Source organism: Ranitomeya imitator, chromosome 2 (genome assembly GCF_032444005.1).
Source record: "Ranitomeya imitator isolate aRanImi1 chromosome 2, aRanImi1.pri, whole genome shotgun sequence".
NCBI classification, from domain to species: Eukaryota; Metazoa; Chordata; class Amphibia; order Anura; family Dendrobatidae; genus Ranitomeya; species Ranitomeya imitator.
This window is the reverse complement of record NC_091283.1, coordinates 656269264-656295529: the sequence shown is the minus strand read 5'-3', so window position 1 is coordinate 656295529 and position 26266 is coordinate 656269264. Positions and strand designations below refer to the sequence as shown.

The 26266-nt window shown below is 42.1% G+C and overlaps 1 protein-coding gene across 4 annotated transcripts in view; it reads right to left on the bottom strand.

The window, feature by feature from the left end:
• Positions 1-4864: 4864 nt before the first annotated feature.
• The window catches only part of UNC93B1 (unc-93 homolog B1, TLR signaling regulator), a 64794-nt gene continuing 43392 nt past the window's right edge, over positions 4865-26266 (bottom strand). For 2 of the 4 annotated variants that reach the window (XM_069752945.1, XM_069752948.1), the window contains 10 exons: positions 21520-21664; positions 18622-18775; positions 18320-18481; positions 18071-18200; positions 16875-16968; positions 16667-16794; positions 16406-16588; positions 15829-16102; positions 14549-14667; positions 4865-5567 (listed from right to left, as the gene is read on the bottom strand). In XM_069752945.1, coding sequence (XP_069609046.1) covers positions 5256-5567; positions 14549-14667; positions 15829-16102; positions 16406-16588; positions 16667-16794; positions 16875-16968; positions 18071-18200; positions 18320-18481; positions 18622-18775; positions 21520-21664 — 1701 coding nt within the window. In that variant the 3' untranslated portion in view covers positions 4865-5255. The remainder of the gene's footprint in view (positions 5568-14548; positions 14668-15828; positions 16103-16405; positions 16589-16666; positions 16795-16874; positions 16969-18070; positions 18201-18319; positions 18482-18621; positions 18776-21519; positions 21665-26266) is intronic. The other 2 variants (XM_069752947.1, XM_069752946.1) reach the window with 2 other exon arrangements.

Here is a 26266-nt window from a genome sequence, read left to right as displayed (position 1 = left end):
GTGTTCCGATCCACCCCACCCGTGCTCCGACGCCCCCCCCCCCCCCCCCCCGTGCCCTGATCTCCCCCCCTTATACTTACCTGGCCTCCCGGGGACCATCCGTCTTCTTTCCTGGGCGCCGCCATCTTCCAAAATGGCGGGCGCATGTGTAGTGCGCCCGCCGAATCTGCCGGCCGGCAGATTCGTTCCAGAGTGAATTTTGATCCCTGAGATAGGTTATATCTCAGTGATCAAAATAAAAAAAAAAAGTAAATGACCCCCTCCCCCTTTGTCACCCCCATAGGTAGGGACAATAAAAAAAATATATATTTTTTTTTTTCCAGTAAGGTTGGGGTAAGAACTAGGGGTAGGGTTAGGGGTAGGGTTAGGGGTAGGGTTAGGGTTAGGGTTTCGGTATGTGCACACGTATTCTGGTCCTCTGCGGATTTTTCCGCTGCGGATTTGATAAATCCGCAGTGCTAAACCGCTGCGGATTTATGGCGGATTTACCATGTTTTTTCTGCGCATTTCAATGCGGTTTTACAACAGCGAATTTCTATTTGAGCAGTTGTAAAACCGCTGCGGAATCCGCAGAAAGAAGTGACATGCTGCGGAATGTAAACCGCTGCGTTTCCATGCAGTTTTTCTGCAGCATGTGTACAGCGATTTTTGTTTTCCATAGGTTTGCATTGAACTGTAAACTCATGGGAAACTGCTTTTCCGCAGCGTGTGCACATACCTTTAGAATTAGGCTATGTGCACACGGTGCGGATTGGCCGCTGCGGATCCGCAGCAGAGTTCCATCAGGTTTACAGTACCATGTAAACATATGGAAAGCCAAATCCGCTGTGCCCATGATGCCGAAAATACCGCGCGGGAACGCTGCGTTGTATTTTCCGCAGCATGTCAATTCTTTGTGCGGATTCCGCAGCGTTTTACACCTGTTCCTCAATAGGAATCCGCAGGTGAAATCCGGACAAAAAACACTGGAAATCCGCGGTAAATCCGCAGGTAAAACGCAGTGCCTTTTACCCGCGGATTTTTCAAAAATGGTGCTGAAAAATCTCATACGAATCCGCAACGTTGGCACATAGCCTTAGGGCTAGGGTTGGGTTGGAATTAGGGTTGTGGTTAGGGTTAGGGGTGTGTTGGGGTTACGGGTGTGTTGGGGTTAGGGTTGTGATTAGGGTTACGGCTACAGTTGGGATAAGGGTTAGGGGTGTGTTGGAGTTAGAATTGAGGGGTTTCCACTGTTTAGGCACATCAGGGGGTCTCCAAACGCAACATGGCGCCACCATTGATTCCAGCCAATCTTGTATTCAAAAAGTCAAATGGTGCTCCCTCACTTCCGAGCCACGACGTGCACCCAAACAGTGGTTTACCCCCACATATGGGGTACAAGCATACTCAGGACAAACTGCGCAACAATTACTGGGGTCCAATTTCTCCTGTTACCCTTGTGAAAATAAAGAAATGCTTGCTAAAACATCATTTTTGAGGAAAGAAAAATGATTTTTTATTTTCACGGCTCTGCGTTGTAAACGTCTGTGAAGCACTTGGGGGTTCAAAGTGCTCACCACATATCTAGATAAGTTCCTTGGGGGGTCTAGTTTCTAAAATGGGGTCACTTGTGGGGGGTTTCTACTGTTTAGGCACATCAGGGGCTCTGCAAACGCAATGTGACGCCCGCAGACCTTTCCATCAAAGTCTGCATTTCAAAAGTCACTACTTCCCTTCTGAGCCCCGACGTGTGCCCAAACAGTGGTTTACCCCCACACATGGGGTATCAGCGTACTCAGGAGAAACTGGACAACAACTTTTGGGGTCCAATTTCTCCTGTAACCCTTGGGAAAATAAAAAATTATGGGCTAAATAATTATTTTTGAGGAAAGAAAACGTATTTATTATTTTCACGGCTCTGCATTATAAACTTCTATGAAGCACTTGGGGGTTCAAAGTGCTCACCACACATTTAGATAAGTTCCTTTCGGGGTCTAGTTTCCAAAATGGGGTCACTTGTGGGGGATTTCTACTGTTTAGGCACATCAGGGGCTCTGCAAACGCAACGTGACGCCCGCAGAGCATTCCATCAAAGTCTGCATTTCAAAACGTCACTACTTCAATTCCGAGCCCCGGCATGTGCCCAAACAGCAGTTTACCCCCACATATGGGGTATCAGCGTACTCAGGAGAAACTGGACAACAACTTTTGGGGTCAAATTTCTCCTGTTACCCTTTGTAAAATAAAAAATTGCAGGCTAAAAGATCATTTTTGAGAAAATAATTTTTTTTTTTTATTTTCATGGCTCTGCGTTATAAACTTCTGTGAAGCACTTGGGGGTTCAAAGTCCTCACCACACATCTAGATTAGTTCCTTTGGGGGTCTAGTTTCCAAAATGGGGTCATTTCTGGGGGATCTCCAATGTTTAGGCACACAGGGGCTCTCCAAACGTGACATAGTGTCCGCTAATGATTTGAGCTAATTTTCCATTTAAAAAGCCAAATGGCGTGCCATCCCTTCCGAGCCCTGCCGTGCGCCCAAACAGTGGTTTAGCCCCACATATGGGGTATCAGCGTACTCAGGACAAACTGGACAACAATATTTGGGGTCCAATTTCTCCTATTATCCTTGGCAAAATAGGAAATTCCAGGCTAAAAAAATCATTTTTGAGGAAAGAAAAATTATTTTTTATTTTCATGGCTCTGCGTTATAAACTTCTGTGAAGCACCTGGGGCTTTAAAGTGCTCAATATGCATCTAGATAAGTTCCTTGGGGGGTCTAGTTTCCAAAATGGGGTCACTTGTGGGGGAGCTCCAATGCATAGGCACACAGGGGCTCTCCAAACGCGACATGGTGTCCGCTAACAATTGGAGCTAATTTTCCATTCAAAAAGTCAAATGGCGCGCCTTCCCTTCCGAGCCCTGCCGTGTGCCCAAACAGTGGTTTACCCCCACATATGAGGTATCGGCGTACTCGGGAGAAATTGCCCAACAAATTTTATGATCCATTTTATCCTACTGCCCATGTGAAAATGAAAAAATTGAGGCGAAAAGAATTTTTTTGTGAAAAAAAAGTACTTTTTCATTTTTACAGATCAATTTGTGAAGCACCTGAGGGTTTAAAGTGCTCACTAGGCATCTAAATAAGTTCCTTGGGGGGTCTAGTTTCCAAAATGGGGTCACTTGTGGGGGAGCGCCAATGTTTAGGCACACAGGAGCTCTCCAAACGTGACATAGTGTCCGCTAATGATGGAAATAATTTTTCATTCAAAAAGTCAAATGGCGCTCCTTCCCTTCCGAGCCTTACCATGTGCCCAAACAGTGGTTTACCCCCACATGTGAGGTATCGGTGTACTCAGGAGAAATTGCCCAACACATTTTAGGATCCATTTTATCCTGTTGCCCATGTGAAAATGAAAAAATTGAGGCTAAAAGAATTTTTTTGTGAAAAAAAAGTACTTTTTCATTTTTACGGATCAATTTGTGAAGCACCTGGGGGTTCAAAGTGCTCACTATGCATCTAGATAAGTTCCTTGGGGCGTCTAGTTTCCAAAATGGGGTCACTTGTGGGGGAGCTCCAATTTTTAGGCACACGGGGGCTCTCCAAACGTGACATGGTGTCCGCTAAAGAGTGGAGCCAATTTTTGATTCAAAAAGTCAAATGGCGCTCCTTCCCTTCCAAGCCCTGCCGTGCGCCCAAACAGTGGTTTACCCCCACATATGAGGTATCAGCGTACTCAGGACAAATTGGACAACAACTTTCGTGGTTCAGTTTCTCCTTTTACCATTGGGAAAATAAAAAAAATTGTTGCTAAAAGATAATTTTTGTGACTAAAAAGTTAAATGTTCATTTTTTCCTTCCATGTTGCTTCTGCTGCTGTGAAGCACCTGAAGGGTTAATAAACTTCTTGAATGTGGTTTTGAGTACCTTGAGGGTTGCAGTTTTTAGAATGGTGTCACTTTTGGGTATTTTCAGCCATATAGACCCCTCAAACTGACTTCAAATGTGAGGTGGTCCCTAAAAAAGATGGTTTTGTAAATTTTGTTGTAAAAATGACAAATCGCTGGTCAAATTTTAACCCTTATAACTTCCTAACAAAAAAAAATTTTGTTTCCAAAATTGTGCTGATGTAAAGTAAACATGTGGGAAATGTTATTTATTAACTATTTTGTGTCACATGTCTCTCTGGTTTAACAGAATAAAAATTCAAAATGTGAAAATTGCGAAATTTTCAAAATTTTCGCCAAATTTCCGTTTTTATCACAAACGCAGAATTTATTGACCTAAATTTACCACTAACATGAAGCCCAATATGTCACGAAAAAACAATCTCAGAACCGCTAGGATCCGTTGAAGCGTTCCTGAGTTATTACCTCATAAAGGGACACTGGTCAGAATTGCAAAAAACGGCAAGGTCTTTAAGGTCAAAATAGGCTGGGTCATGAAGGGGTTAAATGGAGGGCTATTTGGGGCCTTGGTATATTAAATGAGGGGCTATGTGGGGCCCCCATATAAAAATGGAGGGCTATGTGGGGCTTCCATCTGTTAAATGGAGGGCTATGTGGGGCTTCCATCTATTAAATAGAGGGCTATGTGGGCCCCCATATATTAAATATGCGGCCCTTATATATTAGATGGTGAGCTGTGTGGGTCCCCCATATATTAAATGGAGGGCTATGTGGGGCGCCGTATATTAAATGGAGGGCTATATGGGTCTTCCATCTAATAAATGGAGGGCTATGTGGGCCCCCATATAGTAAATATGCAGCCCTTATATATTAGATGGTGATCTGTGTGGGGCCCCCATATATTAAGGAAACTCATCACAAACGCTGTTCTCCGGGACATCAGTCAAGCCATTCAATGAAGGATAAGGCATAGCATGTAAGGTAAAGCATAGACAGCTTGGTTTTAATTAACAGTGTCTCCTTGACTGGATACAACTATTTAGCACATGGTGCCAGCAGACAACTCATTTACTACAATTTGAAACATGAAACTGAGCTGCTCAGGACACCTTTGAAGACTGCAGTAGTAGAACTATCAGTATCTGATAGCAATTTGAGTAGCAAAAAAACCCAGACAGGTTCCCTTTAAATTAAAATATTAAAAAAAATCAATGAGTTAGTCACTAATCACACTGAGTGCATGATTAATCTTGAAACCCGTACTGTAAATTCCACATCTGAGAAACATGGAGAACTATAAGAAATTAGGGATGCGCTAAATTACTGGAAAGGTCAATAGTACTCAATGTCTGGCCATGTTGGCCTACATCACTCCTCTACGACTTGCTCATAAAAGCTTGTTCTTTTGCGTGTTCTCTGACTCTGTGGTGGCTGCTCTCTGCAGTCCTCCTCTTCACTAGCGGATATTTCATTGTTGTCCATTTCACAGTCATTTCCCTCGTCTTCAGTTTCAGACTCATCAGAATTCTCTTCTTCCAGGTAACGGTAGCCTTTAACCTTGTGACGTGGGGAAGGTATCTTGGGAATTCGTGGTTGCACCTTGAGCTTAATCTTGTGCTCCATCCATAGGTATGACAGGACAGATATCAAGGCAGATGCCAGCACTAATCCCAGTTTGACCTAGAAAAACAAAGGATCACAGTTTACACTAGTTGTTATTAAACATAAGGAAGAATACTCCCTCCAGAAAGCGGGTACAATTTTATCACAAATAGCTGAATTCATCTGCATCATTCTCTGCATAACATTTGGACTACATGTGATGAAAGATAGCATGTAATGGAACATACTGGTAGAACACACTGGTATTACAGCCCTAAATATACATCATTATACTTGGGCAGTACACAGTAGGCAATACCCAAAAGAGGAGAAACCTGGAAAAGGATGTTAGTTATGGGGAACACAGGAAAAATATGTGTATGCATATACAGTGGCATATGCATAATTTTGGGCACCCATGGGCAAAACTCCTGTTACTGTGAACAGTTAAGCAAGTTGAAGATGAAATGATCTCTAAAAGGCCTAAAGTTAAAGATGACACATTTCCTTTGCATTTTAGGCAAAAAAAAATATTTTCAGCTTTTACATTTTAAAAATTACAAAAAGGAAAAAGGGCCAATGCAAAAGTTTGGGCATCCTGCATAGTTAGTACTTATTAGCAACCCCTTTTTGAAGGTATCAATTCTTCCTTGGTGTACAATAACAAATTGTATTGTGGTACCGTGTTAGCCAGAAAAATCGATGTGAATACTTTTCTGCCCAATGATGACAGAAGTAGGAGTGATACCATTATTCCCACTGCCTCTCCATTTGTAAGAAAATGCCTAATTTGATTACCTTGGCTTATCTTTAAGAGGCATCCCACTTTCCTACCCCCCTGAATAAATGTCCTGCTCTAGTATTCTCTAAATTTTGTGCTTGTTTCTTATTAATCTATTTGTAATCTTGCCTGAAGAAGGAGCCACTGTGCTCTGAAAGCTTGCAAACATATTATTTTCTGGTTAGCCAATAAAGGTATCACTCCTAGAATACTTCTGTCATCAATGGGCAGAAAAGTATTCACATCGATTTTTCCTTGGAAAATTCTCCCAGTTCTGTGAGATTCCTAGGTCGTCTTGCACGCACTGCTATTTTGAGGTCTAGCCACAGATTTTCAATGATGTTCAGATCAGGGGACTTTGAGAGCCATTGCAAAACCTTCAGCTTGTGTCTTTTGAGGTGGCCTTTTGTGGATTTTGACGTGTGTTAAGGATCATTATCCATTTGTAGAAGCCATCTTATTTTCAACTTCAGCTTTTTTACAGATGGTGTTATTTTTGAATCAAGAATTTGTTGATATTTTATTGAATCAATTTTTCCCTCTACCCTTGAAATGTTCCCCGTGCCATTGGCTGCAAGAAAACCCCAAAGCATGATTGACAGGGAGGAAAAAAACTGCACCAGAATTAAGTCTTCGCTAGTATAAATATGCCTCAATGCTCAGAGGATTGACAGCGATCATATGGGAACCCAGGTGCTCACCAGAAAGGAGTCCAAAAGAAGCAGAATGGTGTCACTCACCATTACTTAAAAGTCCTTTACTTCATATCCTTAAAACATAGAGGTGGGGAAATAATGTGAACACTGGATGGACAATGGCCATTTCGCGCCTCCTGCTCTTTACATTATGCTCTGTGGGGCTGCATTTTGCTCTATTGGCTGCATTACACTCAATGGGGTTACATCATACTCTATGGGGCTGCATTATACTATATATAATATATGGGGGCTGCATTATATTCTATCAAGGACTACGGGGTCCCATTATACTATACAGTGGGTACGGAAAGTATTCATACCCCTTTACATTTTTCACTCTGTTTCATTTTAGCCATTTGGTAAATTCAAGTAACTTCATTTTTTCTCATTAATGTACACTCTGCACCCCATCTTGACTGAAAAAAACAAATGCAGTAATTTTTGCAAATTCATTAAAAAAGAAAAAATTAAAAATATCACATGGTCATAAGTATTCAGACCCTTTGCTCAGTATTGAGTAGACGCACCCTTTTGAGATAGTACAGTGATGAGTCTTCTTGGGAATGATACAAGTTTTTCACACCTGGATTTGGGGATCGTCTGACATTCCTACTCGCAGATCCTCTCCAGTTCTGTCAGGTAGGTTGGATGTGAACGTTGGTGGACAGTCATTTTCAGGTCTCTCCAGAGATGCTCAATAGGGTTTAGGTCAGGGCTCTGGCTGGGCCAGTCAAGAATGGTCACAGAGTTGTTCTGAAGCCATTCCTTTGTTATTTTAGCTGTGTGCTTAGGGTCATTGGAAGGTGAACCTTCGAGCCAAGTCTGAGGTCCAGGGCACTCTGGAAGAGGTTTTCGTCAAGGATATCTGTGTTCTTGGCTGCATTCATGTTTCCTTCAATGTCAACCAGTTATCCTGTCCCTGCAGCTGATAAAAAAACACCCATAGCAGAATGCTGCCATCACCATTTTTCACTGTTGGGATTCTATTGGGCAGGTGATGAGCAGTGCCAAGTTTTCTCCACACATACCACTTAGAATTATCACCAAAAAGGTCTATCTTTGTCTCCTTAGACCAGAGAATCTTATTTGTCATAGTCTGGGAGTGCTTCAAGTGTTTTTTTCAGCAAACTCTGAGGGCTTTCATATGTCTTGCACTCAGGAGAGGTTTCCGTCGGGCCACTCTGCCACAAAGGCCAGACTGGTGGAGGGCTGCAGTGATAGTTGACTTTGTGGAACTTTCTCCCATCTCCCTACGGCATCTCTGGAGCTCAGCCACAGTGATCTTGGGGTGGTTCTTTACCTCACTCACTAAGGCTCTTCTCCCACAATTGCTCAGTTTGGCTGGACGGCCAGGTCTGGGAAGACTTCTGGTGGTCCCAAACTTCTTCCATTTAAGGATTATGGAGGCCACTGTGCTCTTAGGAACCTTGAGCACTGCAGAAATTCTTTTGTAACCTTGTCCAGGTCTGTGCCTTGCCACAATTCTGTCTTTGAGCTCCTTGGCCAGTAACTTTGACCTCATGATTCTCATTTGGCCTGACATGCACTGTGAGCTGTGAGGTCTTATATAGACAGGTGTGTGCCTTTACAAATCAAGTCCTATCAGTTTAATTAAATACAACTGGACTCCAATGAAGGAGTAGAACCATCTCAAGGAGGATCACAAGGAAATAAACAGCATGTGACTTAAATATGAGTGTCTGAGCAAAGGGAGAGAATACTTATGACCATGTGTTATTTCAGTTTTTCTTTTTTATTAAATTTGCAAAAATGTCTACACTTCTGTTTTCTTTCAGTCAAGGTGGGGTGCAGAGTGTACACTAATGTGAAAAAAATGAACTTTTTTGAATTTACCAAATAGCTGCAATGAAACAAAGAGTGAAAAATTTAAAGGAGTCTGAATACTTTCTGTACCCACTGTATGTACTATTTGGAGGCTGCATTATACACTATCGAGGACTAAAAGGAGTGTTTTATACTATATGTACTATATGGGGGCTGCATTATACTACTGTTTATGGGTGCTGCATTATACTATATGGGGGTTGCATTATACTCTATCAAGGGCTATAGGCTGTGTTTTATACTGTATGGGGGCTGAATTAAACTCTATCAAGGACTGTGGGGTGCATTATACTATATGTACTATATGTGGTTGCATTATACTGTATCAAGATATCGAGGACTATGGAGTGCATTATGCTATATGAAGGACTATGGGGAGTGCACTGTACTATATTGAGGACTATGAACTGCATTTTACTGTATTGAGGACTATGGGGAGCGTATTATATTATATGGAGGACTATGGGGAGTGTACTATACTATATGGAGGACTAAGGGGTGCATTATACTGTATGGAGGACTAGGTGGTGTGCATTACACAATATGGATTATGGGGTGCGTTATATAACATGGAGGACTATGGGATGCATTTTACTATATTGAGGACTATGGGGAGTGTATTATACTATATGGAGGACTATGGGGCACATTATGCTATATGGAGAACTATGGAGTGTGCATTATACTATATGGACGACTATGGGGTGCATTATACTATGTGGAGGACTAACAGGTGTATTATACTAAGTGAGCAAAATGCTGCCTATTAATCGAGTGATTTGATTGCTTATGCCGGAACAAAAATTATTGCTCTCAGCAGCACATCACCTGGTGAAAACTGCAGATGTGCTGCTGATAACATGATAATGTATAGGGACAGATTGATCTACTAGTGATTGTTCTGTGCCTGTCAGTCTTACTCCGGTGTAAAGAGGTCAGAAATCAAGCGTCAGACAACTTCAATATTGTTGATCTTGTTTAACGGCCTGAACTCAGCGCATGTAAATGAAACCAACATGTTTCTGTGTGTGATGGTGCAATTTGTGAGCATTTGGGGCCACACTATAAACTGCTGTCCAGGGCCCCACTTTGTCTAAAACCGGCTCTGCATACAGCCCCCAATTATTGCAGGATTTAAGTACCATGATAGACAGACCATTATTTCTAATATTCAAGGATCCCATTATAACAGGGTCCATACCACAGGACTGATATATAGTAAATATGGTGCTAATACTCAAAAAGAGGACAAAATCTGAGCCTGGAAATTATAGGCCGGTCAGTTTAACTTCTACTGTGGGTAAAATTCTTGAGGAGATTCTATCCTGGAGTATCTCATTAAGAAAAGCCTTGTGACCCAGTATCAACATACAGTAGGTTTATGAGGGATTAGTCCTGTCACACTTATCTGATCAGCTTCTATGAGGAGGTAAGTTCCAGGCTGGACCAGGGTAACGCCATGAATATTGTCAATCCGGTATTTTCAAATATCTTTGATCTGATGCAACTTAGATAAATAGGACTAGGTAAAATATGGGTGGTTATTAATGGAACACACTCAGATTGGGTCACAGTTAATAGTAGGGTATGCCAGGAGTCATTATTGGGCCCCCGTCTTTTTATCATATTTATTAATGACGCTGTTGAAGACATACAATGTAGAATTTCAATATTTGCAGATTATACTAAACTCTGCAAGGTAATCAAAATATTACAGCGGGCAATTGAAGTTTATTGTAGACAAATGTAAGGTTATGCACTTGGGCAGAGGAAATAAAATGGGTATACTGATTCACAGAAAATTCAACTGTAGTGACCAGTGTCAGGCAGCTGCAGACTAGGCCAAATAAATCATGGAATGCATTAACCCTACCCCCCAATGTGGTTTGCACGTTAATGAACAGGCCAATTTTTACAATTCTGACCACTGTCACTTTATGTGGTAATAACTCTGAAACGCTTCAATGGATCCCGGAGATTCTAAGTTTTTTTGTACATATAGAAAAGAATGGCTGACAGCACTCACTCATGCAGGGCGCTTGATCCAAGTCCAGGGAACCCTCCTGGAAACTGCATAGACTCCAATGTAGAAAGACAGCGCTCCATCCGGGTGTTGAAGTTCAAAAAATCTTTATTTTAGCCATGATAAAAACAGCCAACAGCAACGTTTCGAGAAACGCTGCTGTTGGCTGTTTTTATCATGGCTAAAATAAAGATTTTTTGAACTTCAACACCCGGATGGAGCGCTGTCTTTCTAAGTTTTTTTGTGACATATTGTACTTCATGTTAGTGGTAACATTTCTTCGATATGACTTGTGTTTATTTGTGAAAAAAATGGAAATTTGGTGAAAATTTAGCAATTTTCAAACTCTGCATTCTTATACTCTTAACCCCTTCATGACCTTGGGATTTTCCGTTTTTCCATGTTCGTTTTTCGCTCCCCTCCTTCCCCTCCTTCCCAGAGCCATAAGTTTTTAATTTTTCCGTCAATATCGCCATGTGAGGGCTTATTTTTGTGAAACAAGTTGTACTTTTGAACGACATCATTGGTTTTAGCATGTCTTGTACTAGAAAACGGGAAAGAATTCCAAGTACGGTGAAATTGCAAAAAAAGTGCAATCCCACACTTGTTTTTTGTTTGTTTTTTTTGCTAGGGTCACTAAATGCTAAATCTGACCTGCCATTATGATTCTCCAGGTCATTATGAGTTCATAGACACCTTAACATGTCTAGGTTATTTTTTATCTAAGTAGTGAAAAAAAATTCCAAACTTTGCTAAAAAAATAAAAATTGCGCCATTTTCCGATACCCGTAGTGTCTCCATTTTTCATGATCTGGGGACGGGTGAGGGCTTATTTTTTGCCTGCTGAGCTGGTGTTTTTAATGATAGCATTTTGGTGCAGATACGTTCTTTTGATCGCCCATTTTTGCATTTTAATGCAATGTCGCGGCAACCAAAAAACTTAATTCTGGCGTTTCTAATTTTTTTCTCGCTATGCCGTTTAGCGATCAGGTTAATCCTTTTTTTTATTGATAGATTGGGCAATTCTGAATGCAGCGATACCAAATATGTGCAGGTTTGATTTTTTTTATTGATTTATTTTGAATGGGGCGAAAGGGGGGTGATTTAAACTTTTATATTTTTTTTCACATTTTTTTTACTTTTTTTTTTTACTTTTGCCATGCTTCAATAGCCTCCATGGGAGGCTAGAAGCTGGCACAACTCGATCGGCATTGCTACATAGCAGCGATCATTAGATCGCTGCTATGCAGCAGAAATGCAGGTGTGCTATGAGCGCCGACCACAGGGGGGCGCTCACAGCAGGCCGGCATCAGTAACCATAGAGGTCTCAAGGACCTCTATGGTTACCATTCTGACGCATCGCTGACCCCCGATCATGTGACGGGGTCAGCGATGCGCTCATTTCCGACCGCCCGGCCGGAAGCGCCGGTTAAATGCCGCTGTCAGCGGCATTTAAGTAGTTAATAGCGGTGGGTGAATCATGATTTCACCGCCGCTATTGCGGGCACATGTCAGCTGTTCAAAACAGCTGACATGTCCCGGCTTTGATGCGAGCTCACCGCCGGAGCCCTGCATCAAAGAGGGGGATCTGACCTCGGACATACTATCCCATCCGAGGTCAGAAAGAGGTTATATCAGAGAGCTGTGTCACAGAAAATAGTTAATAAATAACATTTCCCACATGTCTACTTTACATCAGCACAATTTTTGATTAAAAAAAAATTTTTGTTATGAAGTTATAAGAGGTAAAAGTTGACCAGCAATTTCTAATTTTTCTAACAAAATTTACAAAACCGCTTTTTTAGGGACCACCTCACATTTATAGTGACTTTAGGAGTCTATAAGACAAAAGTACCCAAAAGTGACCACATTCTAAAAACTTCAGGTGCTCACAGGAATTTTTGGAATGTGGAAAAAAAATGAACGTTTAACTTTTTTTTCACAAAAAAATGAGGTTGAACCCAAACTTTTTTCTCCTGAGCATGCTGATACCCCATATGTAGGAGAAAAACACTGTTTGTGAACACGGCAAAGCGCGGAAGTGAACGAGCATACAATAGCGGATGCCCTGTCGCATTTGGAGAGCCCCTGATGTGCCTAAAACAGTGGAAAAACCCCCACAAGTGACCCCATTTTGGAAACTAGACCCCTCAAGGAATGTATTTAGATGTGTTGTGAGCACCCTGAACCTCCAAGTGCTTCACAGAAGTTTGTAAAGCTGTGCCGTGAAAATAAAATAATCACATTTTCCACACAAAAATGTCATTTTAGCCCCAGTTTTTTTATTTTCACAAGGGTAACAGGAGAAATTGCACCATACAATTTCTTGTGCAGTTTCTTCTCAGTACGCCAGTACCCTATATGTCGGGGAATAATACTTTTGAGGCACAGTGAAAAGCTCAGAAGGGAAGAAGCTCCATATTGGAGTTCAGATTTTGCTGGAATGTTTTGAGGGTGCCATGGCACATTGGTAGAGCTCCTGAGGTGTCAGAATCAGCTGACACCTGGCAGCAATAGTGCCAAAATCGCCGGGATGTATCCACACGCCCCAGGTCAGTTAGACCCAGGGACGTATGGATACGTCCAAGATTGGAGAGGAGTTAAAAGAGGCATAGATTCTCATGACAGAAAAACAGTTGTGCCTCTATACAAGTCACGAGCGCAACCACACTTAGAATCCTGTTTACAATTTTGGTCTCCAGTGTATTAGAAAGACATAACTGAACTAGAGCGAGTGGAGGAAAAAAAGCAACCAAGGTTATTATGAGAATGGATGGACTGCAATACCAAGACAGGTTATCTTATTAGAATGTATACAAATATATGAAGGAAACAATACAGAAATCTTTCTAATGAGCTTTTTACACCTACAGTGGAGAAAATAAGTATTTGATACACTGCCGATTTTTAAAGTTTTCCCACTTACAAAGAATTGAGAGATTCTGTAATTTTTACTTACTATAGTTACTTTTTTCATACAATAAAATGCAATTTAATTATTTAAAAATCATACCATGTATTTTCTGGGTTTTATTTTTAGATTCTGTCTTTCACAGTTGAAGTGTACCTGCGATAAAAATTACAGACCTCTCCATTCTTTGTAGGTGGGAAAACTTGCAAATTAGCAGTGTATCAAACACTTATTTCCCCACTGTAGGCCTGCAATAATAACATGGAGGCATCATTCTCAACGTCTAGAGGAAAGAAATTTTAATCATTATCACAGATGCAAATTCTTTCCTGTAAGAGCAGTGAGACCATGGAACTCTCTGCCACATGATGTTGTAATTTTTGATTCACTAAAAAAGTACAAGGAGACCTAGATGTCGTTCTTAAAAAAACACAATTTTTTCAAGTTATGGGTACTAGATTCTGTGATGGGATATTGATCCAGGAAACTAGTCTAATTGCCATATGTGAAGTTGAAAGAAACTTTCCCCCTGATATCGGGTATTTAGGGTTTATGCCTTACTCTGGTTCAAACATGTTAGGTTATAGGATGAACTTGATGGACTTAAGTCTACCTTCAATGAAACATCTAGCCTGTGGACTGTGTATGTGCTATTAAACATAAATGGTTTCTCTGGCCTTTTATAATTGAAAGCAGAGGTTGCCAACAGTCAGATTCATACCCATCACTAATGATGGCCTATTCTATGATGGCTATAAAACCCTTTTAGAGAATGATAAATGGATTATATGATTTACTTACCATCATGGGCAGTCCAGACCAGAGATATACAATAAATATAGCAAGTGCTTGGAGCCAGTGGTAGATGGTGAAAACAAAGTCTTGACGTCCTTTGTCCTCATAAAACATGCCTATTAAAACTAGAGGAAAGAAAACATCCGTAAATAAGCAGCCCAATTATGTGACCTATCCCTCATTGTTGGGTTTGCAGCAGCAAAGGAGGTAAATGTTGTTTTTTAGGAACTGTCCAGTTACAGCACTGGAAATATTGTTCTTTAATAGATGCTTAACCAGTTTAGGACCGGGCCTGACCAGGTATTTCCAGCTTTTATCGCACATGTGATTTAAAAAGCTATACATTTTTATATTGCTTGGATACTCAAATAACTTTTGCATTTTTTTTGTGACACATGGGGTGTAATTTTTGCTATTTTCATAAACTCTATTTTTCTATGATTTTGCAGTATAGTCGTGACAATAAAATTTCTTTATGATCGCAAGGACCACTAAAATACATTTAGAAATGTGCTCCTTTTCTTTGGATAAATAAATGTAGTTTTGAGATCATGTTGCAGTAATTCAGCATACAGTAAGCTTAGTCTTCGGCCTAAAAGGGTTGTCCACTAGTTGAACAACCTCTTCTCAATCCCCATGTTTTCCCCCAGTAAAGGAATAACATCTATACTCACCTCTGGTCCTGGCGCCATTCCAGCGGTGCCAGCACTGACTCTATTGGGGCTTAAGTCACATGATCCCTGCAACCAATCAGCGCTTCACACTCTCTTTCCCTGCCCTTTGGACAAATCAGACATCCAGAGGAAGACAGAGTATTCAGAGCGCTAATGTTCTCCGAATGTCAACTACATCTATAAGAGAGGAGCGTGAAGACAGTGCTGATTGGCAGCATGGATTACGTAACATAACAATGTCACGTGAGCCCCGGGAAAGCAAATGTTGTCACAGCTAAAACAGTGTTGGCAGGCGGTGAGTATAGATAAATGTTATTATTTTCCTGGGGAGAAACATAGGGATTGAGAAGGGTTTGTCTGTGTAGTGGACAACTCCTTTAATTCTTGTGGACTACCAGTGAATTTATTGACTGTAATGAAAGCAGTGAAATCTGCAGGAAAATCCATGCTGCATTGTTTGTGCACGGACTTACATTTTTTTTTATATATCCGAAATTTCAATATGTTTCCTTGAAATCCCCAAAAGAGCAAAGTGTCCGAGTTGGAAAGAGACAAAACTATTGAAATGAAGCACCCATACAAATCATTTTTTTCTGAGGAGCCAATACTCACTGCTGACACTGGTCTTGTTTAGGGCACTGCCAATACCCCACAGGACTGCCACCAAATACAACACAGGACTCTGGGACTGATCCCTGGGGGTTGGACTCCAGAAAAAAAGGCCAATCAGGAGACAGGAATGGAGTAATGGTCCAACTAGCAATGGGATTTGTCTTGGAAGGCGGAGTAAAGAAAGCGCAAGGGAAGAGAAAACGCAGCATGACGCACCATAAGCTGTTAGGAGATAGGGAAGATTCTCCAGACCAAGAGAGCAGACCCCATAACCCTGTTTGAGAAAGAGAAAACATCAATGAGTAAGTGCAAAAAGCATAAATGATAATGTTATGATTTATCTTGATTTCTGATCTGCATGTAAGGTCTGCAGAAGGCAGTGGAAAAAATGTCATGGGGAGGGCCTCGTGCATGGAAGTGAATGCAGACTGCCCATAGTATTCAACATGGTTTCACCTTTTATTATTTCCCATAGCAGATCTGCTGAACAGTCAACTACGTATGGTTAGATTTATTAGGCAATCATATAAATGGCATCATCATCCTTTATCATCATGCAACCTGCAGTGTAACTCACCAGAGCAAACCCCGTGCAGGCAAACAGAACCTCAAATCCAGTGTAAAGGAAGTAAGGAGCCAAACAACGCAGGCGATAATCTCTGGCATGTTTGAAGGGTAACTGGAATATATTTCCCCAGCCGATACTACGGAGATCGATTTCTTCGGTTGGGCGATATGCAGAACCGCAGAGAATCAGGATCTGAACAAATATGTTAAGTAGAAGCATCAGACACATCATTTTCAATGGCTGTTGAGAATAAATTTTCACCTCTCTTACCAAAATCATAGATGACAGGGCTACCAGCATAAGAGCGCTTTCCATATAGATAAGATTCACACTGGATGGCAGAGAATGGAGCACAGTCAAATTGAATCCTGGAAGAAGTCCAGATTGGATGGAGGCTCCTGTAAAGAGGGCATGGGATAGATTGCAGGTCGTACTTACTCTAGGGCAGGACGCCGAGAAATGGCAGCTGCTCACTTACCGCACTGCTTGACATCACATAATGTGTGGTTATACCCATATAAGAATTTGCTGAGGAAGAAGTAAACTGGGAACTGGGATAAGATAAAACACAACTGTAAAGAGAAAAGACAGATGGAAGCTGTAAGAATGACTGAGACAAAAATCTCTGAAGAAAAGAGAGACCTGGTTTGTGCACATGGCTTATGTATTATTTGTCTCATAAAATACTAACCTATACATGTTATAATGACACAAATCTGTCACTGGATTTGCAGGGGCAGAGACCCTGATTTCATCGATGTTACCGAGATGCTTACTGCAGTTTTGATACAATCTTAGCTTTATCTTCTGTAGGCCTATCACTTCTCTGAATGCTAAGTTCTGTATAACCCCACTCACACCATTGATTGACAGCTTTTTGAGTACACTGTGCATAGACAGAAAACTGTCAATCAGTGGTGGGGGCAGGGTTACACAGAACCCATGCATATATAGGACTACATGACAGTAGGTTTACTAGTCCTCTAATGATTATTTCCTCTGATAAAACAGTGACTGTCAGGATTCGAACTCAGCAGCTCCTGTGCACTAGTTGGAAGCTTTTCAGCTCAGAAGGACAGTTCTGTGCTTATGCAAATACTTGAGCTTATGTTGTTGCTGATGTCTCCTCCCTGAGTTTCCTGTTGGTTACCACCCTGAGTTCCTGATTGGCTCATTCTGATTGTACACGCTATTTAAACCTGGTCCTGCTCTCAGTTCCTTGTGTGATTATTGAGCTACCTGCCTTTAATCAAGCTTCCTTCCACCTACTGCTTCTTCATACTACATTTCTGTTCCTGATATCGACCTCTGGCGTCCTTGACGACGATTCCTGCTTATTCCTTCAAGCGACACTGCTGCTGCTGGTAAACGACCCCTGGCTTCCTTGACTACGATCCCTGCTTATTCCTTCAAACTACATTGCTGTTCCTGTGTATCGACTCCATGGCTATTCCAAACTACGCCACCTGCCCGGTGCTGCCCCTAGTGGTTGCAATATCACTACTCCAACCAGGTCAGTCCGTAACAGTGACTGTACCAAAACTACCGCCAGCAGCTTAGTTTGTGACACATTGCTAAAATCAAGGTCTTTGTCACTACATTATGCTGCTCTCGGGGTAGTTGGAAAATCCTAGTGACAGATTCCCTTTAAAACATACTGTGATGGTCACTTACATGGAAGATAGAGAAGAAAATGCACTGAAATATGATGATGTACTTGTGACTGGCTCCTCGTGGCAGCCTGCGCTCTTCTCGCATATTCTCCTCTTTATAATTTACAAACTCATAATATCTTTGAGCCATCCTGAAATGAGAAGTCCTCACAAGTTTACATTCTGGGTTTTATGTTGCATTTACCAAATTGTAGAAGAAGGATTAGGCTGCTTGTCCGTTTCATAGCAATGGAAATGAGCAAAGTCTTACCTAGTAATGTAATTGCCTATCGATGCCCAGAATGGGACGATCATGGCTCCAATGACTGTGGCAGAAGGGACAAGTGTGTAGTATTTTTCCCAGTAGTTGGTGGAGACAAACAAAGCATAGATTCCAGAGGACAGGAATATCATCCATTTTGTACCAAAATACCTGAAATGTAAAGCTCGAGTATATTAACTTTTCATTTTTATTCAGGGAGCTCTTGTCTTCAGTGGACTCCTCTCAATGTGTCACAAGTGATCACAAATCTAATAGCTTGCATTACAGTAAGCTATGCAATACACACTAACCTGATAAGAACAGGTGTATATAGTAGGGCAACAATTGGGGTGACGTTAATACCCATCAGCATCTTGTTATCAATATCCTGCAATCCCACATTGCCATATTTCACTTCTCTGTAAGTTTCATCATAATGTAGAATCAGCTGCATCTCAAGGAGCCCTGAAATAAAGTGACGGTAACATCATAGCATGTCTTATGTCAGTATAGATCTAGAATGCCTTCTTCTTTCTACCATAAAAAGGTTAATATAATGAGCCACCAGGGCGAGGTAGATAACAGACAGTTCCTACATCATGGAAAAACAGGTACAACTCAATAACATTTTCTTCCAAAAAATAATCTGATCTGAATTCAATATGCAATAAATCACAATCCATTCAATTCTGGAGTCATCATTTTAAAAGGTTGCACAACGCATCATATTTTGTGTTGCACCATGCGTTGAGAGATGCTGCTGCATGCTGGGCAGGACAGTTGCTGCACAACCTCTTTAAATGAATGGCTACAGACTGAAAGCTCTTCCAACGTCATTTCATTATCCACCCTATTGTCAAATGTATAGTTATTAATTGGATCAATACTTCTTGTTCTCATTAATCTTCTATGTGATCAAATAACAAAGATGCATCATATGGTCGAAGTATAAAACAGGCTCAGGAATTGCACCACACTTGGAATTTATTCTAATATATGGTAAACTGAATAGTGCCATTCACAACTACATCTCCTACTGCAAAATACAGTAAGGCTGTGGTGATGCCAAAATAAAACAGATATGGCTCTTGGAAGAGTAGGGGGAAAAAAAAGTAAAGCACAAAAATGGAAAATACGAAAGGTCATGAATGGTGTTAAAGAAAACTTGTCAGCATGATTTTGTAATGTAAAGACATAAATAAGAAGCGTGGTGTGTTTATCCAAAGAAATATATACTGTATAATAGCAAATGGATAAAATTTAACCTTTATTAGGTATATATTAAAAAAAAAATGCCTGTGTAGGCACTCTTGACGAACCAGATAAATACTACCAAGACAAACACAAAAATGAAAACCAAACGTGATGTGTGCCCTATTACCCACACATTCTGTGTGGGTAATAGGGCACACATCACGTTTGGTTTTCATTTTTGTGTTTCTCTTGGTAGTATTTATCTGGTTCGTCAAGAGTGCCTACACAGGCATTTTTTTAATATATACCTAATAAAGGTTAAATTTTATCCATTTGATATAATGTAAAGACATACCTGTAATGACGCTGTTATACTGTTTGGTTCCTTTGGTGAAGAAATACACTTTGTGGTTCTTCTTTAATAACTATTTGAAGTTTTCTGCTAATGAGATTTCGTTCACAGGGGCCGGACTGTAGACGAGGTCTTCTCCTCCCTCCCTGTCTGTGATTCCCGGCCTCCCAGCCCGCATCCGGTCTGTGAATGACCTGCCTCCTCTGACACCTCAGCAGTGACCTGTCATTCAGATTGGAGAAGTGCGGAGACACAGGGGAATCACAGACAGGGTGGAGAACATCCAGTGCACAGTCCGGCCCCTGTGCACCGAAATCTAATTATCAGAAAACTACAAATGGTGATTAGAGAATAACAAAGCGGATTTCTTCACCAAAGGTATAAATATGAACAGTACTATAGCGCCATTACAGCCATATCTTTACATTACAAGAGAGATCATGCCACCCTATTTTATTCTGTTAATATTAACCCCTTAACCTCTTCATGGTCAGAGCTTTTTGCGTTTTTGTTTTTCGCTCCCCTCCTTCCCAGAGCCATAACTTTTTTATTTTTCCTTCAATATGGCCAAGTGAGGGCTTATTTTTTGCGGGACGAGTTGTATTTTTGAACGACACTATTGGTTTAAGAATGTTGTGTACTCGAAAACGGCAAAAAAAAATTCCAAATGGTAAATGCGGCAATGGAGGTATATTCTCTTCAGAGATTAGTCCCACTTTTGTCTTGGATGCAATGATAGCCAGGGATTGATCTGGAGACCACATGGGGCACGCCATGAAGCAAATTTCGTGAGAGAGCGTCATACCAGTTCTACTCTGGGGATTATGGTATAGGATAGAAAAATGTACATTAGTCAGACCCCTCTAATGTTCATTCCAGATAAACTAACAGCTCAACAATGCCTTGATTTAGTGGTAGAACCAGAAGTCTAGCCATTTATGCAAAGTGTCCCGTGAGACATTTATGAACAGAACTTCACCAGGCCCCATGTTGTTAATGCTACTGTGAGCAGAATTGTAGCCTAAATGTGCTATCATGACCTGCAGCATCTCCGGACTTGTGTCCCATCAAGCTTATCCGGGATGTCATTGTTTGGAAAATGCAAAGGGTGCTGCCAGTAGCACATTTTGATGATTTATGTGCCCAAGTTCATTCAGCGTAGCAGAATGTTCCTCAGACAACCATTTATAAACTTGCAGCTCAGGCATGTATGTGTATTGACCATAAAAATCATATTTCCCAGTCATTTTTACCTCAGAATAAACATCGTAAAAAAAAACCACTATGTTGGAATTTCAATTTTTTTATCATTTGACCGCAATTAAATTTTTTTTCTCACTTTTTAGTACATTGAACTGTAATAGAATGGTGTCATTCAAAACTACAATTTGTCCTGCAAAAATAAAATACTTAAAAAAAAGTCATGGCTCTTGAAAAACGGAGGGGAAAGAATTAATGACCGAAACAGAAAATCGACATGAAATCAGTTATGAATGGGTAAATCGAATGTCTAGTCTCACCTCAGTCTTCCCACAATATTTCTCTAGCAAGGTGGCATTTTTAAAATACATTTTTTAATGTAGCTTTCATTTTAACGAAGGATTATATAGTAACTTCAATGATAAGGAGTTACTTCCGATGTCAAATTCACTTATCAACGTACCTAGGTAAACACCATATGTCATGGCGACTCCCAGACTAGCAGATATAACACTTTTCACTGTCAGGAATCTTTTCCGCCTATAGTATTTCTGCTCCTCAGCTTCTTCATCATAATCCACATTGTCACCCAAAAATTCTTCCAACTGCTGAAAAACAAGGCCAATCTTATTAATATAATCATCAATTCGGTAAGGTAGACCCAGGATTTTAGTAAGAGACATACAATACATCCACGGTTTTCTCCAAAAGGAAAAATGGTTTAGATACATGTGTGAGGTAGTGACTGGTTGTTAGGATTGGCGGATTGCACTAAATATAATTGAAGATGAAGTGCGATCGCAGCCTGGGGTCTACCGTACAGAGATGAAAAATTGCAGCTAGTATGAACAATGGCAGAACAAGACAGCGAGCACTAGTTAGCAAGCACTGAGTTAAATGTCACTCAATATATAGCTAGACTAGACTAGACTGTGTCAATCGCACACAGCAACAGAAAAGATGCTCTGCAGTAGAGCTGTGTCACTTGCACACAGTAACAGAGCAGGTATGGTGCTAAACATGAGCCCTGTTAACTTCACAGGAGAACGCTACCCTCACTGGGGCAAGGGAACAGGTAGTGGACACAAACAGCGTGTGCAGGAACTCCTCTCCGGAGGTGCCAGAATTCTAAAGGCTTATCGCCTGCCCTGAATTCACTGAAACTCCTCTCTGGAGGTGCTGGAATTCTAAAGGCTATATGCCTGCCCTGAGCACATGCAGACAAGTCCACACTACCATTAGGTTCTACATACTCACAAAACATAAATGATATTAGCGCACCGATGGGCACGCCAAAGATCCTTTTATAGACTGCCAATCAGACAGGACCTTGTTTGCAGCCCAATCCGGAGCCAGACAGGACCTGAGCAGCTGACGACCGACCACCAATGAAAGGTTGCCACCTCACGAGCATGCTCAGTAGAGCGAATCCTGGACTTAGTCTCAGGAATGACAGCTTGCTGCTGTCTATTATTAGTTACCATAGCTGAACCTGGAGAGGCAGCAGTAACAAAGCGCACAGCCTGAGTCTGAGCAAGATGCTGAGACCGACATTTTTGCTGAGCAGCATCCACTGTTATCAAGACTAAGTGGGAGACCGCAGAGGAAGATAAGGCTTGGGATCTATCCTGTGCAGAGGAATAATCCCGACGCCTAACATTGCCCCCCTCCCTGTGAGCCTCATCACACTCAAAGGCCGCAATAAGCTGGGGGGCAAGGATGTGCTCAACCGGCTCCCAAGTCCTATCCTCCGGACCATGACAGTTCCAATCAACCCCCCCAAAATTTTGCCACACACCACCTTTGCACGAATAATAGCATTTACCTCAAAGTTGTCCGAAGACGAACCCGAAGTCCCAGCAGAAGACTCAGAAAACCAAGACATATGAACGAGTTTCAAGAAGGAGACATGAAAGGTATCAGTGATATTCAGGCGTGGTGGAAGAGACAGGCGATATACTATAGGATTAACTTGTTCAAGGACTTTAAAGGGACTCAGATAGCGGGGAGCAAACTTAGTGGACTCTACGCTGGGCGCAAAGACCAGAATGGGGCGGCGATGAACGTCAGCAGAGACCCTTATTCTCTCCTTAGAGGCCTGAATGGCATCCTGTGTGCGGTTCCAGATGTTATAAGCCTCCACAGCCCAGTCTACCACCCTAGAGTCAGAAGACGAAACAGGCATAGGCATGGGACGGTAATTAAGGAGAAACACTGTCTGCCCTGTAGAACAGCGACGGCATTATTAAGGGCAAACTCTCCCCATGGTAGCAAGGATGCCCAGTCATCATGCCTGGCAGAGACAAAGTGCCACAAATACGTGACCAGAGTCTGATTGGCCCTCTTCACCAATCCGTTAGTCTCGGGATGATATGCTGAGGAGAGATTAAGCTCAATACTGAAGCAGCCGACAGAGCTCTCTCCAGAACTGAGAAGCGAACTGGGGACCCTGGTCACTGACTATTTTATCAGGCATCCCGTGGAGACGGAAGACATGCTTCACGAAAAGCACGGCCAGAGCCCATGCCGACGGTACATGCGGAAAGGGAACTAGATGTACCATCTTGGAGAAATGATCGGTGACCACCCAGATGACAGTATTGTTACGGGACTTGGGCAAGCTCAAAATGAAGTCCATCCTGACCATTTCCCAGGGCTTATCTGCCACCGGAGGTGATGTATCAAGCCCACGGGCCTCTGTCAGGAAGGCCGGTTCTTGGCACAAGAAACACATGCCTGAACGTAGTCCCTAATGTCATGTACCATCCACGGTCACCAATATGACCTCGCCAGAAGCTCAGTCGTCCTCTTGGTCCCAAATTGCCCACCCTTAGATGTGTGAGCACAAGAGAGGACCTCCGGCAGCCGGTTCGGTGGTACAAGAGTCCTGTCTGGAGGCACCGACTAGCAAAACCGGAGCCACCTTCGCAGACTCTCCAAGGGAACGATTAGCCGTGGCTCGGCCCCTTCTTCGGAAGAGACGACAGAACGGGACAAGGCGTCAGCCCATAAATTCTTCTCCCCTGAGAGAAAGTGTATGGTAAACTTAAATCGGGAAAAGAATAGAGTCCACCTGGCCTGGTGAGAATTTAGCTGTTGGGCAATCTGCAGATTGACCATAAGAATCTGCTCTGTGAACACCTGGAAGGGGTACCGAGCTTCTTCCAGGAGATATCTCCATTTGGAGAAGGCCAACTTCATGGCCAGTAGCTGCCTGTCCCTGATGGAATAATTCTTCTCCGCCAGTGAGAAAGACTTAGAGAAGAAGCAGGGCCGTTTATGACTGTTAGCATCCTTCTGGTTTAACACGGCTCCCACACTGATGGAAGGGTCATCGACCTCCAGAATAAAGGGCTTATCCACATCTGGCCGATGTGACACAGGAGCCCTAGAAATGTGGGACTTTAAGGAGACAAAGGCCTCAGAGACCTCCTTAGACCATAGCTTAGGATTAGCTCCCTTCTTGGTGAGAGCTACCAAGGGAGCTGCCAGGGCAGAGAAGTGGGGAATGAACTGGCGGTAGTAGTTAATAAATCCCAAAAAGTGCTGCACTGCTTTCAGGGAATGTGGCTCCTGCCAGTTCAACACCGATTCCACCTTGGCAGTATCCATAGCCAAACCCTTGGCTGAGATGATATAGCCAAGTAATGGTAGGGACTCAAAGACACACTTCTCAAGTTTGGCATAGAGAGAGTTGGCACGCAAGAGTTCAAGGACTCTGGTAACATCTCGACGATGAGCATCCAGATCAGGAGAGAAAATAAGGATGTCATCCAAATAGACGACTACCGAAGTGGATAACATCTCCTGAAAGATGTCATTGATGAAGTCCTGGAAGATGGCCTGGGCATTACAGAGACTGGCATTACCAAGTATTCGTAATGCCCGTCCCGTGTGTTAAACACCGTCTTCCATACGTCACCCTCGCGAATGCGTATTAGATTATAGGCACCTCGCAGATCTAACTTGGTAAATATCTTCACACCCCACAGTCTGTCAAACAGCTCGGAGATGAGTGACAGAGGATATTTATTCTTGATGGTGATGACGTTCAGACCCCTATAATCTATGCAGGGACGAAGTTCCCCGTTCTTTAGAAAGAAGAACCCAGCTCCCGCAGGAGATACCGATTTCCTAATAAAACCCCTCACCAGATTCTCCCTTATGTACTCCGACATTGCCTCAGTCTCTGGGAGCGACAAAGGGTAAACACACCCATGAGGTGGCTCTGCCCCAGGATGAGGTCTATCAGGTAATCATATTTCAAAAAACTGACCGTCACATCCAAACATAGACTAAGTGTGAACAGGTGCTGAACCTAGAGTCACCAACTTGTATATAGTCAAGTAAATAAGGCCGCACACTGCAGCGCTAAAACATGCAAACATGAAAATTGAACTGCATTACTGCAGTAGAAATATGAAAAATGAGAGCGTTTAGCGCATAAAAATGGCCAATTTTATGTGTACCTTGTAGCCACTTTACGGCATCTCTCTTATACCAGGTCCTACACTTGCCTTTCCTCGCTGAGAATAAGCATCTCCATCTGAATGGGTACCTGTGAAACCTCTTCTTAGACTAAAATTCTCTCTCTCTGTGAAGGGGTATTGGACCTGCTGTAATTAAAACACCTGTGGCTAGGAGGCGGAGTGCTCGATCAGAAGGCTAAAGAATACATTTCAAAAAACTGACCGTCACATCCAAACATAGACTAAGTGTGAACAGGTGCTGAACCTAGAGTCGCCAACTCGTATATAGTCAAGTAAATAAGGCAGCACACTGCTGCGCTAAAACATGCAAACATGAAACATGAAAATTGAACTGCATTACTGCACTAGAAATATGAAAAATGAGAGCATTTAGCGCATAAAAATGGCCAATTTTATGTGTACCTGGTTGCCACTTTACGGCATCTCTCTTATACCAGGTCGTACACTTGCGTTTCCTCGCTGAGAATAAACGTCTCCATCTGAATGGGTACCTGTGAAACCTCTTCTTAGACTAAAATTCTCTCTCTCTGTGGAGGGGTATTGGACCTGCTGTAATTAAAACACCTGTGGCTAGGAGGCGGAGTGCTTGATCAGAAGGCTAAAGAATGCATTTAAAAAAACTGACCGTCACATCCAAACATAGACTAAGTGTGAACAGGTGCTGAACCTAGAGTCGCCAACTCGTATATAATCAAGTCATTAAGGCAGCACACTGCAGCG